This window comes from Nilaparvata lugens, chromosome 8 (assembly GCF_014356525.2).
Source record: "Nilaparvata lugens isolate BPH chromosome 8, ASM1435652v1, whole genome shotgun sequence".
Lineage (NCBI taxonomy): Eukaryota > Metazoa > Arthropoda > Insecta > Hemiptera > Delphacidae > Nilaparvata > Nilaparvata lugens.
The window spans coordinates 22,677,829-22,693,108 of NC_052511.1; the positions used below are offsets into that span (position 1 = coordinate 22,677,829).

At 32.5% G+C, this 15,280-nt stretch overlaps 2 protein-coding genes across 8 annotated transcripts in view; both read left to right on the plus strand.

The window, feature by feature from the left end:
- Positions 1–7,970, plus strand: part of LOC111044210 — a 45,918-nt gene extending 37,948 nt beyond the window's left edge. The window contains exons 6-8 of one of the 3 annotated variants that reach the window (XM_039434285.1): positions 1,180–1,281; positions 6,671–6,826; positions 7,608–7,970. In XM_039434285.1, the coding sequence (XP_039290219.1) occupies positions 1,180–1,281; positions 6,671–6,826; positions 7,608–7,670 (321 nt within the window). In that variant the 3' untranslated portion in view covers positions 7,671–7,970. The remainder of the gene's footprint in view (positions 1–1,179; positions 1,282–6,670; positions 6,827–7,607) is intronic. The other 2 variants (XM_039434289.1, XM_039434286.1) reach the window with 2 other exon arrangements.
- An 845-nt stretch (positions 7,971–8,815) lies between these two features.
- LOC111055497 overlaps positions 8,816–15,280 on the plus strand; it is a 31,505-nt gene continuing 25,040 nt past the window's right edge. For 2 of the 5 annotated variants that reach the window (XM_039434281.1, XM_039434283.1), the window contains exons 1-4: positions 8,825–10,251; positions 10,957–11,072; positions 12,002–12,789; positions 14,274–14,351. In XM_039434281.1, coding sequence (XP_039290215.1) covers positions 11,070–11,072; positions 12,002–12,789; positions 14,274–14,351 — 869 coding nt within the window. In that variant the 5' untranslated portion in view covers positions 8,825–10,251; positions 10,957–11,069. Of the gene's footprint in view, positions 10,252–10,956; positions 11,073–12,001; positions 12,790–14,273; positions 14,352–15,280 lie in introns of all 5 variants that reach the window. The other 3 variants (XM_022342711.2, XM_039434282.1, XM_039434284.1) reach the window with 3 other exon arrangements.

The following is a 15,280-nucleotide window of genomic DNA, read 5'->3' on the forward strand; positions in this document are numbered from 1 at the left end:
TTCATTTGGGGCACTCTCTACTTTTTCTATTGATTTTTTTCTGAATAAATTCTCACCCACTGAATACTCTATTTACTAAATTTATTACTCGTCATACCACAATTTATAACTACTTTATTTTAATACTCTTTCCAAATTCAGTTTTTGCGGCTATTGCTCTCAATAAAACAATGTTTCTAATTAGTCCACTCACGAGGTAGTGAAAAGGACCGTTTGGAAAAATAATTCCGAACAAGCTAAATTTTCGTGCAATGTTTCGAGTATTGGACAGCTTAAATACCAGAGGTTAACCTTCTAGCCCTGAAGCTTTTCACAGAGTGCCCCAAAAACCTCCAATTTTCTACTCCTTTTCTAGTTTTTGCAATTTTCGCTAATTGAGTCATCGAACTGAATAAAATCAGTCTTGCTTTATATATAAATAATTAAATTTTGAAAAAATAGTGAAATCATGTGGAGCTCTCTATCTTCATTGATTGCTGAGTTATAATTTTTAAAAACGAGTGAAATTTTCGGAAAATTCTAAATTTAGAGGAATTTACGTTTCTAATCGCCTATATCTTCCGATTCCATTATCTAAAAAAAAGGCAAGAGTTTTTTTTCTGTTCGATGACTCAATTCGACAAAAATCGCAGAAAACTGGAAAAGGAACCGAAAATTTGAGGATTTTTGAGACACTCTGTAAAAAGCTCCAGGGCTGGAAACTCAGCATTTTGTAATTAAGTTGTTTAACAAATACTCCAGTATCATTGTACGAGAAAAATCAGCATGTTCTGAGTTTTTCCAACAAAAAGTACTTGATAATTGGAATAAATTAATAATCATACTAATGCAACGCAGTGATGCAGGCACTACCTGTTGATTTTCTCCAATCATGTCCATGAATTGTGTACTGTTGAATGAATAAATTTATGGATTTATAAATTCATTTATTAATAATACTGCAGTTTCAATGTACCTAGACCTATAATGCTCAAGTAATGTACGGTATTCATGACTACAACGTTAGACTCCTATTTAAATGTTATAAATATATTGAACGGTAGGATTCTTCATTTATTGAACGCCAAATCTCATAAATTTATTTATAAATTCGTCATTTATTCAATTATCATTTTAAAGGTGCATTGAGTAATCGGTTTCTGAAAATTGTTCTTCTAATGTATTTTACTACTTCCTCAGGCAAATAACCCGAAGATGTTTATGAACTATGCTGCGGCTTGTATCTGCACCAATATTCCTCTGCTACTCAATTATTACATTGGTCAGCAAATCTCAAATCAGGTAGATAAAATGCAATTATAAAGAATGTTAAAATTCATTTTTTATCTAAATGAAGCTCATCAATTCTCCAAGTTCATCTTATGAACCAGCATCATAAAAACCAACTTGAAAAACAAGTTTCATTTTTTGCATTAAATGTGTATTTCTTATCAATTGACAATATCAGCTTTGTTAAATAATATATTCAACTCCTATAAATTAAATCTGTGTATTTATTTACACAATCGTGCATTAAAGTTTGAAACAACAGTACCTACTCGAATAATTAAATATAGTGCCGAAACAGTTGCAGAATTATATGATATACTCTGTTTTTATGCTTGCAAAATTCAAAAGTAGAGGCATAGTGAATAGTTATCACCCCTGTTCTTCCCCTACTTGTTGCAACTGATCACTGAATTTCTCGTGGTGGGGGTAAGGAACTCGGCAGTTTTCTTCTCGCCGAGATGACGGATGTTTCTGTTCCACTCTATGTTTTTTTCTAATCAGTGTACACGGCGAGAGAAGAAAAATATATCTACGACTAAGAGAGCTGGTCCCAATCTACATTTTTTCTTACGGCATATGAATTTGGCAATTCCACTTATTCAATTTCATCAATATTGGTGAAGTATGTTATGTGATTGTAAAACTAAATGATAAGTAGATCTTGAAAAGGAAAACAATATTTGATACATATCCTAGGTTTTAATCTATGAAGGTAGTATTATACTATCATCATAACTATTATCACAGTTCTGACATCATATTGACATCATATTATCATCATCTGACATCATTAAATCCATTATGATAAAAAATATTTACACCATATAAGGTAGGGTAATCCACATTTTTCCACCATATTTATTTTACCACATTCATGGTATAAAATATCTCAATTGCAACACTATTTCTGAATAATACAGATTTTATTATTGAGTTCTAACGGATGTATTTACTTTTATTAAACACTGGCTTCTAGTGAAAGATGTTCCTCTAATTAAAAATATTCGTTAAATTATCCAATAAAATTACAAAGTCTTCATTTTTCAATGGATCAAAATTACAAAAACTTCAGTCTTTAATAATATTCATTTACGGGATTGCTCTTTATTTTTAACTGGAGCTTTCTACAATCAGTATAGTGATATTCTCTTTGATTTGTCTTCATTTTTCCATTAATAACACCAATGCTTTTCATTGAGCAATTGCTAAAATGTCAATGTAAATCTCACTATACATGTATTTTTACTTTCCTTGCCCTATTACCATAGGTAAGGAAAGTATTGCTTTCCGAAAAAAATTAAGGTACCCCAATTTCTAAATTTCCATATGTTTCGAGGTCCCCTGAGTCCAAAAAAGTGGTTTTTGGGTATTGGTCTGTATGTGTGAGTGTGTGTGTGTGTGAGTGTATGTGCGTCTGTGTACACGATATCTCATCTCCCAATTAACGGAATGACTTGAAATTTGGAACTTGAGGTCCTTCCCCTATAAGGATCCGACACGAACAATTTCGATCAAATGCAATTCAAGATGGCGGCTAAAATGGCGAAAATGTTGTCAAAAACAGGGTTTTTCGCTATTTTCTCGAAAATGGCTCCAACGATTTTGATCAAATTTATACCTAAAATAGTCATTGTTAAGCTCTATCAACTGCCACAAGTCCCATATCTGTAGAAATTTCAGAAGCTCCGCTCCATCTAGGTAAAGTTTGATTTTAGATTTTCAATTATCAGGCTTCAGATACAATGTAAACAAAAAATTCCAAATGGAAAAGATTGAGCATGAAAATCTCTACAATTAATGTTCAGTAACATTTTCACCTAAAATTAAAATAAGCTCGAAATTCGAGAAAATGTTATTATTTCAATTGCAAACTGTTGGCAACTGTTGATTCTATTAAATCATTCACTATGAAGAGATAGCAGACCTTGTGTGTCTCCAGCGTTATAGTCCTGTCACCAGCTGGCTTAGATCTTTGAATAGTAGACTTGAGATGCGCGGGAACACTAGCGTCAGGTGATAAATTTTCATAACGGCAAGGAAAGTTGTGTGAGTGCGCCACACCAGATTTTTTCATTTAATGTACCTTACTTGAAAAAATCATCATGATAATCATTATTGTCTTTGAACAAACGCGTGGTAACAATGGGACTTAAACCCTCATATATGAGAATTTGCACATTAAACTCACGAAAACTTACGGATAGCGATGCTCTCGCAAACACGAATCTGTGACGACTAGACTGTAGAGCCTGCCTTCTCCTTCTGCGAAGTAGGCTGATGAAGTTGTGAGAGGAGAGGAGACAGAGGAAAGGATGAGAATCAGATAATGAATAAAACGAGATGATAAAACCCTGCAAACTCTACTTACCAGTCTTCATTTAGAATTTTTTATAAAATAATCCTGATTATTTTGGCGAACTAAGGCCCGTATGCAGATGCTCGGTTTGAAACAAAGACCTTATAAAGATATAGACCCACAATGTCTATGCAGGTGTAAGTGTACGTCCAGTGCCAAAATAATACCTTTCATGAAATTTTTGGTTGAGATCAATTTAGTATGTTATTTTGAGCACAAATTCACTAAAATTAAATGGCGGTCACTATTGTTTTTAAAATGAACAACTAAGTTCAAAGTAGCACAATTTTACATGCATTTAACCTATAAGTAGCAGCCATTTTGATTATTGAAATCATGATATTATGATATTCCTAATCTAAGTTTTCCCAACCTAAGCTTTCCTAATCTGAGCTTTCCCAACCAAAACTTTTCTAACCTAAAGCTTTTCCTTACCTTAGCTACTTATAGCTGCTAACTATAGGTTAAATGCATGTGAAATTGTGCTACTTTGAACTTAGTTGTTCATTTTAAAAACAATAGTGACCGCCATTTAATTTTAGAGATTTTGTGCTCAAATAACATACTAAATTGATCTCAACCAAAAATTTCATGAAAGGTATTATTTTGGCATTGGACGTACACTTACACCTGCATAGACATTGTGGGTCTATATCTTTATAAGGTCTTTGCAGATAAAATAATAAGGTAGCCCTTGTGCTATTTTCTTCCAAATTTATAGGTGACACAGTCCAAGATAAGGTTAGAATTTCACGTGTACAATTTTGATAAAATTTTATTCCAAAATAACCATTAAAATTATAAATTTTAAATTTAGATGGCTTGATAAATTTTGAATTAATAAATTAATTAGAAATATTCCACTCAATTACCACTTGTAATGATTAATATTGAGTTATTTAAAAAAATGGAATTATTAAAGAAACACAAACTTGTAAACACTAAAGCTCAGCTGGTATATATTATATATATATATATATATATATATAATATATATATATAATATATATATATATATATATATTTGTAATATTACAGATAACATGGGCATTGTATGTAATAATCTTATAGCCCTCTCAATGGCCGATTTCAATTCCAAGTACGACACTAGTGCTGCATGTGCGTCTATGCATCTTTAAGGTCTTTGGTTTGAAAGTAAAATGTCAGCTGTTTGTTTAAACCCCGAATGGAACAAAATGCAACCATATCTACTAGTAAACGTGGTTTAGCGTTAAACGTAGCATATGGTCCTAAACCTTCTAGATGATAATTTTATATTATAGTGAGATTCACTTTGAATTGTCAGAATTCATAATAAATAACATCAATGATGCCCATAGGACCAATGCTGACTGAAGTTGGTAGAATATTAGGTTGATTCTTGGGAACTTTAATTCAATGATTTGCCCCCAATGTCCCCATGTAATATATTCCTATGCTGTCTGACTCTCAATACTCATCAGCCTTCAACTTTGATTTAGCCTTTATTTATCCAATGTCAAGAAATTCACCATTAATTTAAAACTGTACCTATGCATCTGAATCATACAAAAATGTTATATTATACTAGTAGGCAACCCCTACTTCGCAAGGGTTTAATTAAAAACTTGACAAACTGAAAACTTGATGTAATGAAATCTTAATGAATCGAAAATAGGCCTATGAGCATCCTCGGTAAATTAAGAATTTATATGCAAAATCTCAAGTTGATTAGTTCAGTGTTTTAGACGTGATGATGCGTCATTCGTGAATTTCCTATCCCGTACGTGTATAAGCCAATTCTTTCCTTCATTATACTGTATATTAAGGTGCGTACAGATTTACGCGCCGCAAACATGAGCAATTCACTTTTAATCAGCTGATGTCAAGCTTTTAATATCACTGTATCTTACCGTTTCTGTAAAAATACAGATATAGTCAGCTGATTGAAAGTGAATTGCTCATGTTCGCGGCGCGTATATCTGTACACACCTTTAAACTAGCATGCCCGGCGTACTTCGTACCGCCAAAAAGTTAATGTATCTCATGTCACACTTGACTTTATTTGGTGAATCATGAAATTTATCTGACAATCAATATTCTCATTTACATCTCAATACGGACTTCCTATGTGCTTAGTCATGCAGCATTTATCATTCTGAAAACATATTCTTCTCAATCAGTTCGTAGTAATATCCATTAGTAAAGTGTTGAATTAATAAAAATAGATAGGTTAAATCAGTGTTTCAAAGATGAAGTGTTCATAGTTGTTGATTGTCAATAGATGGTCCAGGAAATATGCGATGTACGATGAATCACACAGAATTCCATATTCTTTCCATCTTCCATTTTAGGATGAATATAAGCTAAGCTAAATACAAAAAAATGTAGATTTTTCTGTCATTATTCAGTAATTAATGATGCAATATGAACAACTCTTTTTCATGAGGTGAATAATTTTTTCAACATTTTCTAGTTTCTGGACTGATAATAGGGAACTGATAATGAATTATTTGTATAGGTCTTCTAAGGAACCATTATCTACAGCTGGTACCAATCAACTACACTTCAACTCCAAACTACCGTTTTAATACCAGTACACAATTTATCACAGGGTGACCTGTTTATTACAGCTGGTAACTTTAGATGCTGAATCATATTATCACAACATGATCTTCAATCATGATAATTTTTCCGTTCTTCGGTAGCCGCTTGGCCGGCAAGTACGAAAACATAGGTCTGTTAAATGAATTAATAAAATAATTATTATTAGTCCCTTATTGAAATTTCTGGTCAGAAACGATCCCCAATATTTACGCAACATATTCCCAAAGTTTCATGCCGTTCTGTCAAGTAGTTTTCAAGTCTATAGGGAACAAACAAACAAAATAACAAACACACATACAGACATTCATTTTCATATATACAGTATATAGATTACCATTCACATTATATATTAAATTATCATTCTAGTTATTATATTCTCATGATTCTATCAATAAATTGTACACGTCACATTCAAAACTTAATTTACAAAATTGTTATTATTGTTTTACTCTTTGACAGAATGAAATATTCCGCCAGTGTTTGGCCGAGGTGCCCTGGATAGACAAACCCGATTGGTTCAAACGGAGCATGATCATAATGATGACCAGAGCCAATGTCGACACTCAGTTCAAACCTTACGGCGTTTTCGTGCTGAATCTCACCTCCTACAAAGATGTAAGTCCAATAGAAAATGCAAACACAAGTGGGTTTGGTACCCACATAAATGTGTACTAATATCTTATCATAATCTCGTTTGCCTCAAGCATCACCTACACTTAAAAAAACCCTTCAATTTGTATTTTGAAATCGAATTATAAAAATTCAATAATGTATGTAGGTACTTGAATATGCAATGTTCTGTAATTTGATATCCAATAACAATCAACAAACGATGCTACCGTATACAATAAAAATACAATCAATTTTAACTACTACAATCAAAACATTATCACACAATACAATTTGACGTTCACAATACAATAAAAATCAACACAAAAATACTCAAGCCCATTCAAAACATTATCACACAATACAATTTGACGTTCACAATACAATAAAAATCAACACAAAAATACTCAAGCCCATTCAACCCTACGTAGTTATGTTTTAATGTGAATGTGTGTTGAGTCTTGTTACATTCTTGTATTGTAGGTATTGTGCGAGATAATTAGAATACATCCTTATCAACTTCGTAGTACACCACTGGTAGATAAGTTTTTTTTTTAATATAAGGTACTTCACAATGAAATCTTCACTTAATTCGATATTTTTTATTATCAAGCGTGAAGATCAATCTGCTACTTCAAATAATATAGAATAGTATTCCTGCAATGCTTGATAAAATTATAGAATGCATTATTAATATGCAAACAATCTACATCAATCCTTTTTATGCTTGTAAGCTTTTATTGTATAAATCTTGATGAATTTCAATCATTTTTCCGTTCACTTTCAGTTGATGAAAGCAGCATTCTCGTTCGGAAATGTACTCTACAGACGAAAACAGATAATTAACTAATAGGATGACACAAAGCAAAGTCAAATTGCATTTCTTGGATAATTTATTTACAAAATTTCTAATCACTCTTTACTCTCGATTAATTTCATTATTATGATTGTAATCGTTATAGCAACTATTATTAAAAAATGCATGAACCAAGTTTAATCAAACATATTCTAGTTCAGTCTCACCTACCGTTAGTATCTAAAATGACTGCTCGACTAAATATTAATACAGTAGTAAATGGGGTGAAGAATTTGTAACTGCAGTAATAGAAAACTTGATACCTGAACATTAATGAAATTCAGTAATAGTCAAGGTTATTGACATCGATTCAATAAGATTCCTATAATATAAATTACATTGTATTTGAAAAACAAAAATCATTGGAAGTAGTGCCACAGGTAGCCTACTTATATTTTTGAAAAAAACGCGTTTAATTTATAATTTCAATTTCTAACAATTGAATCTATAATATGTATTTGTTGCTTCTTTAATCTATGAAATCACTTGCATGGTTTTAAAACCTTTTGATAATATTCTTGATTCTTTTGCTTCATTTCTGGGAGGTAATCTTTTCTGATAGTGGAGCTTCTCCATATACACACACAAGTGGCCTATTTATATTTATTCATATCGTGGTTTGAATAACTTTTCAAAGCGTAAAACAACTCTTTCTATTTCAATATTTATTATAAAACTGAAACAACTAAATAATGAACTATTCTGTGTATATATGGTAAAACTTATGATATCCAATAACAATCAACAAACGATGCTACCGTATACAATAAAAATACAATCAATTTTAACTACTACAATCAAAACATTATCACACAATACAATTTGACGTTCACAATACAATAAAAATCAACACAAAAATACTCAAGCCCATTCAACCCTACGTAGTTATGTTTTAATGTGAATGTGTGTTGAGTCTTGTTACATTCTTGTATTGTAGTTATTGTGCGAGATAATTAGAATACATCCTTATCAACTTCGTAGTACACCACTGGTAGATAAGTTTTGGTAGATAAGTTTTTTTTTAATATAAGGTACTTCACAATGAAATCTTCACTTAATTCGATATTTTTTATTTTCAAGCGTGAAGATCAATCTGCTACTTCAAATAATATAGAATAGTATTCCTGCAATGCTTGATAAAATTATAGAATGCATTATTAATATGCAAACAATCTACATCAATCCTTTTTATGCTTGTAAGCTTTTATTGTATAAATCTTGATGAATTTCAATCATTTTTCCGTTCACTTTCAGTTGATGAAAGCAGCATTCTCGTTCGGAAATGTACTCTACAGACGAAAACAGATAATTAACTAATAGGATGACACAAAGCAAAGTCAAATTGCATTTCTTGGATAATTTATTTACAAAATTTCGAATCACTCTTCACTCTCGATTAATTTCATTATTATGATTGTAATCGTTATAGCAACTATTATTAAAAAATGCATGAACCAAGTTTAATCAAACATATTCTAGCTCAGTCTCACCTACCGTTAGTATCTAAAATGACTGCTCGACTAAATATTAATACAGTAGTAAATGGGGTGAAGAATTTGTAACTGCAGTAATAGAAAACTTGATACCTGAACATTAATGAAATTCAGTAATAGTCAAGGTTATTGACATCGATTCAATAAAGATTCCTATAATATAAATTACATTGTATTTGAAAAACAAAAATCATTGGAAGTAGTGCCACAGGTACTTATATTTTTGAAAAAAACGCGTTTAATTTATAATTTCGTTTTCTAACAATTGAATCTATAATATGTATTTGTTGCTTCTTTAATCTATGAAATCACTTGCATGGTTTTAAAACCTTTTGATAATATTCTTGATTCTTTTGCTTCATTTCTGGGAGGTAATCTTTTCTGATAGTGGAGCTTCTCCATATACACACACAAGTGGCCTATTTATATTTATTCATATCGTGGTTTGAATAACTTTTCAAAGCGTAAAACAACTCTATCTATTTCAATATTTATTATAAAACTGAAACAACTAAATAATGAACTATTCTGTGTATATATGGTAAAACTTATGATTTCCAACAACATCGCAGCTTACTCTGTACATAGTTCCCAAAACTCAAACTTCTTTTCCCCACCACAGTGAATGAAAAAAGAAAACTTCCCCAAACCACCCCAATTATTTCTCTGAAAAGGGTTTTCCCCCATTAACTCTAACGACGCCAATTCCCTGAGATAATCCCACCATGATTACAATTTTCCTCTGAGAGGTATAATCATTTTCGTGAAATTATATAATTAGTTCGTTTCTCTGACTCTCTTTAGGTGATAATAATCTCCAGTGATGAGTCAATAATGACCAGATAGTAACTGCTTATTTTTTTTGGTAAGATGATCACGTGAAATAGGGTAATTATATCAGAAATAAAACAGAATTGAAGTGGGAAAAGGAAGGTTTATAATTGTGGACGGTCGGAGAAAGAGACTTCTATTGTCGGCCAGTCTCTTCAGGTTGGAAGCTCAAACTGGGAGGAAGACTCAAGCTTCAAAACTAAAACAAAAGTTAGGCCTTATTTGTGGCCACAGGGAGAAGGGCTTCAGTGGTATGTATATTATTTAATTAAATTCAATAAAACTAACAAATGTGTGATTGGTTATTTGTCTTGTACTATTACTTCACTATTGTAAGCAAAATGTGGGCGGCGGGAGAAACCTCCACCAAATATGTAAGCAATATATGCCTTCACCAAATATGTAAGGGTGGGAAAATGAAAAAAAACACAAGAAAAGATCGTACAGGTTTTTGATATTTAAAACAAAACAATAAATTATTTATAAAAAATGAGAATTCATTAAAAGATCAGTGGAATATTCTATTTCAACTAACTCATGAATTGCATAAAATTCCTCTAAACAAGGCATTTTATTTATTTTGTGTATGAAGAGATTTTAACTACCTTTAAAAAGAATTAAATTTTCTTATTTCTATAGAAATACAGACAATTGATATTTTTTAGGAGTGGTTGAGTCAATAATAACAATTAAGTTGATATATTATGCTGGACTGACAATAATACAACATACATTTATCTCTATACATAGGCCTACAACCTATTTAATTGATTTTTGGTGAGCTTTTCAGAATGTATTACAAAGATTTTTTTAATTATTCATGTAAATGTCTCTATAGACCAGAAAAAGACGTTTATTCATTTTTATTATAATTCTTCAATTTTGGATTGCTTGGAACTAATTTTTTCATGAATCTAAAATACTCAATATAATATATTCATCTTTTCGACTTTCAGATTCCACTAAGAAAGGGCAGAATAGACCATATAGACAGACCATTGTTCTATCGAAAACTCTACTTGAAATTGTTGTGAAGTATTGGCAAAGAATTCGGTGGCTTTTAAAGGCGATGGTAACTAAGTTTCTGAATGTATTTGTTTTTTCAGATTGATTTGTACAGTGATGCAGGTTTGATGCCTAGTGAGATTAGACTCCCCAATTTTTATAATAAAGCGTCCTTTCTAAGACTGTTTTCTGTTTTTGAATTTGAAATTAATAATGGAAAATTCGTCAAAAAATCTTAAACAGAGTAAAAAGTCAAATATAGCCCTCTTAACCAAAACGGGTTCAATTTCTTAAAAGTTTTGTTAAATTTTATATATTTTTTAAATGATCAACATTTAGAAAGCTTTGCTATTTCATCAATACTAGGATGTAAAAAAGTTTTAGACTCAATCTGCTTTCCGTTATATAAGTAAATGATATTTATTTATTGGGTAGAGCGAACAAATACAATTTTCCGAAAGTAAAAAACAGGCAATTGCTCAAAATTTAATTTCTCAATAATGTCTCAGCAAATAAGCTGCTCCAAATATTATGTAGGTACGCTATGTCCATATTAATAATAAATTATAAAATTGAAAATCAGAATAAAAAAATTTCAAATTTAGATAGGCTGATAATAAAACCTTAAAAAACAGAAAACTATCTTCAAATTCACATACATTTAGTGTCCAAAACTACCACGTTCACCATAGCTACTACTATAGCAGCTATTAGATAATTCAAGATTGAGGAACAACTTTATTCTATGACTCAATTGCCTACATTTTTCATTTTTGTTTATTAATAACTGAATTATTTTATCACAAATTTCATATTCTTGAAAATGAAATTTATGATCCTGTAGAATTCCAAATAACTAATTCCACTGCTACTCCAGTTACTATAGGCTACTAGACTATACTAAACTTTGGAAGAAGTACAATAACTTTTATCATCTAATTGCATTCATGTGTACAACAGCGAAAATATTGTACTGAATTTTCAAATTTCTTGCAGATATGGATGAAAAGCACAGAACTGATTCGCAAGTACATAAATCTTCTACGCTACGACAATGGAAGTCCTGTACCATTCATTCTGGGACTATTCACAGCAGGCCTGGTACTCGCCAACCTATTCATGGTACTCTTCAAAGAAAACTACAACCTCGAAAAATGCTCACTGGCCGTCAAAGACGTACTCACAGTTCTGGCGTTGTTCTCATGCACTATTAAACGGTTGTTAGATCCAGAGGAAAGTATCCGATTGACAAAGTTGATTGAGGAGGAATATTTTGTGGATTGTTGTCGTATCGGAGGTACAAAATGGCGGAGGATTAAACTGTTGTACCAGGAGAAACGGAAAGATTTGGAATCCTCTAGCGAAACAATCATTATTCTCATACATTTTGCGTACCTGGGGTTTATATTGAGGTACCTAGTCTTAGAACTAGTGGGGGCTAGTCTCAAAGATGACCCCCGTGGTTTCCCCTCCCCCCTCGTCCACTTCAACCCTGCAGAATACCCTGACCTACAATTTTCTATCTACATTTTTGCACTGCACAGTTTTCTGATACTGTTTCTAGCTTTGGAAGGTTTCGGTGGCTATGCTTCACTGTGGCTTTGTGTGAAAAAAATAATGACCGATTTTGAGAGTATCTATATACTTTTGGAGGAGGTGGGGAAAGATCACCCAGGGATGGAAGTTAGGGAGTATTTCGAGAAGTTGAGAATTTTGGAAAGTGGAGGGAGGAGCAGTCGTGTAGATGAGATGGTAGATGGAAAAGTCGGAGAGAATCTTTATTGGTAAGATTTCAATTAAAAAAAATACAGTACCCAAGTTTTTTGGTCTTAAATTTTTACCCCACTTGGAATAAAATTAGTCTACTATTAATTTACTCAAATTCAATTCTACACGGTGTATAGGTATCTATTGGCATAGAATTGGACAATAATCACTAAAGTAAGACAGTCATTATGCCCAACGACGGCTTAAATATGAGGGTCATTTTTTCAACCTTTGGCCATAAATCGATTATGAATGTAGCTGAAATAATCATTTGTTTTACTAAACGTTACTTACACTTATGTTTATTCTTCGACATAATTACCGTGAAGTTTGAGGCATTTGTCATACCAGTGTACCAGCCTACCAAAACCCTCTTCATAAAATGCTGCCGCCAAATGAGTTCAAGTGGGCTATGACGTTGTTTTGGAGCTCCTCGTTAGTTTGGAAGCTCTGCTCTCAAAGTCATTTCATGTTTTTGGGGTTAAAGTATAATTAGTTACTAGGGGCCAAGTCAGGTTTGTATGGCGGGTGATCGATATATTATCCCATTTGATTTGCTGGAGAAGTTGTTTGGTTGCACCAGCACTGAGAGGCTGAACTGTCATGGATTACAACGATCCCGGCAATCATTTCAACTGACGTCTTAGATATTCCGATACCATTCACGCACAACATCAACACTCATAACGTTTCCTGCGTAAGCTTTAATCATTCTCCGGTAGATTTCTGCTGAACTATTGTCTGCTGGTTAAAACGAACAACGCTTCGCAACTAGCACATGGTGGAAGACTCTAGTGAGGGGGCTATGTTTTTGACAAAAATAAACTATTTGGCCGCACCGATCACAGGGCGTTTGATGGGGCCCCATGTCTGTGTATAATGATATGTGATCAAAGGTTGAAACAAATATGGCCCTCGAAATATATTCAGGCTAGGTGGGACCCCCCTTGAAATGTATTACTCACCAATAAACAGCCATACGATTATATTTCCATCGTAAGTTGGAGAATAATTGATTGATTATTCTATTAAAATGTTTAGAAATACTAATAACTGTGTGAAAAATATGATCAGTATGGTAGCCTACGATTGTAAATTTTGTGAACATTATGAGAAAGTTAGTTCCATAAAGTTGTTTTTATGGTGATTGTAAATTTCCGTTCAGTTATCCAAATTAGCTTGTAGAATAGCAAAAATCACGTTTAAAATAGAAATCAACTAACTTCATTTTATAGAATTATGTTATATTTTTAATGTATTAATTACAGTAGTGATGGTAAATGAGCTATTGAAGGAACCAAATCAAAAACTACTACAATAGGCTACACATTGGAGTGATGTATATTATTTTAGTTTTAGAATATCTATGCAGCAAGTTATGCAATACTTAAAGATTATTTTAATCATTTTTTTTTATAATACCTGCCTATGCAGTAACACCTAGTGTCCTTATGTATCATTTCTGAGGAGTCTCAAATAATATGCTTATCAATATTTTCAGGACCGATGATGTTAACGCTGAGGAGAAACTTCGTGCAGATACCAGGCTTATTGTGGAATTTCATCAAAATCTCAACCGGTAAGGTTTGGTTTTCATAATTATGTAAATTTATCACTATACAATAAATTTTTTTAATAAACTTGAATGCCACAAGAAGAACAACAATAACAACAGACAATGAATCCAATAGAATATTTCTAAAACTAGGGACTCCCTGGGTTGAAGAACTCGCTCATGAACTCTTGTATTGATCTCTGAGATCCCAACTCAACCCATTGAGGGTCTCGGCCTCCCGCAATATGCCTCTCCATTCGTCCCGATTTTGAGCTTTCCTTCTCCATCCTCTGATACCCATCTGCCTCAAGTAATTCTCCACGTCGTCAATCCAACGCATTCTTGGTCTTCCCCTCAGTCTTATTCCTCCAGGATTCATTCTGTGGACTTTCTTTGTGCTCCTTGAGTCATCCATGCGCTCCACATGTCCTAACCAACCTAGACGTCTCATTTTTATGTCAACTACAATGTCTGGGTTGTTGTAGAGCTCTCGCAACTCTTGGTTAGTGTGGATCCTCCACTCTCCATCACTATAGGTGGGTCCGTAGATTTTTCGGATGATCTTTCTTTCCCAGACATTGAGTATGGTCTCGTCCCTCTGAGTAAGTACCCAGGTTTCTGCACCATATAGTCATTTTGAATCCAAATTCCAACTTCATTTTTTCAAATGGGAAGTTTGGTCATGTGATACATGATTTCAATACAGAATGTCAAAGGAAAATTAATGGTGAAACCCACACATTGATATCTCAAACTGTTTCAATGATCTCAACATTTGAAGGTACTTATAAATTTTACAAAAATGAAATGAATGATTAATTGTAGTATTTATATGTTACAGACAGGCAGACAGACGATAACGGAAGCGAGTTAATATAGAACTTATAAATTAATGTTGTTTATTATTCAGCTGAAATCATGTGTCGGCTCATAAAGTCTGTCTGTCTGTGACA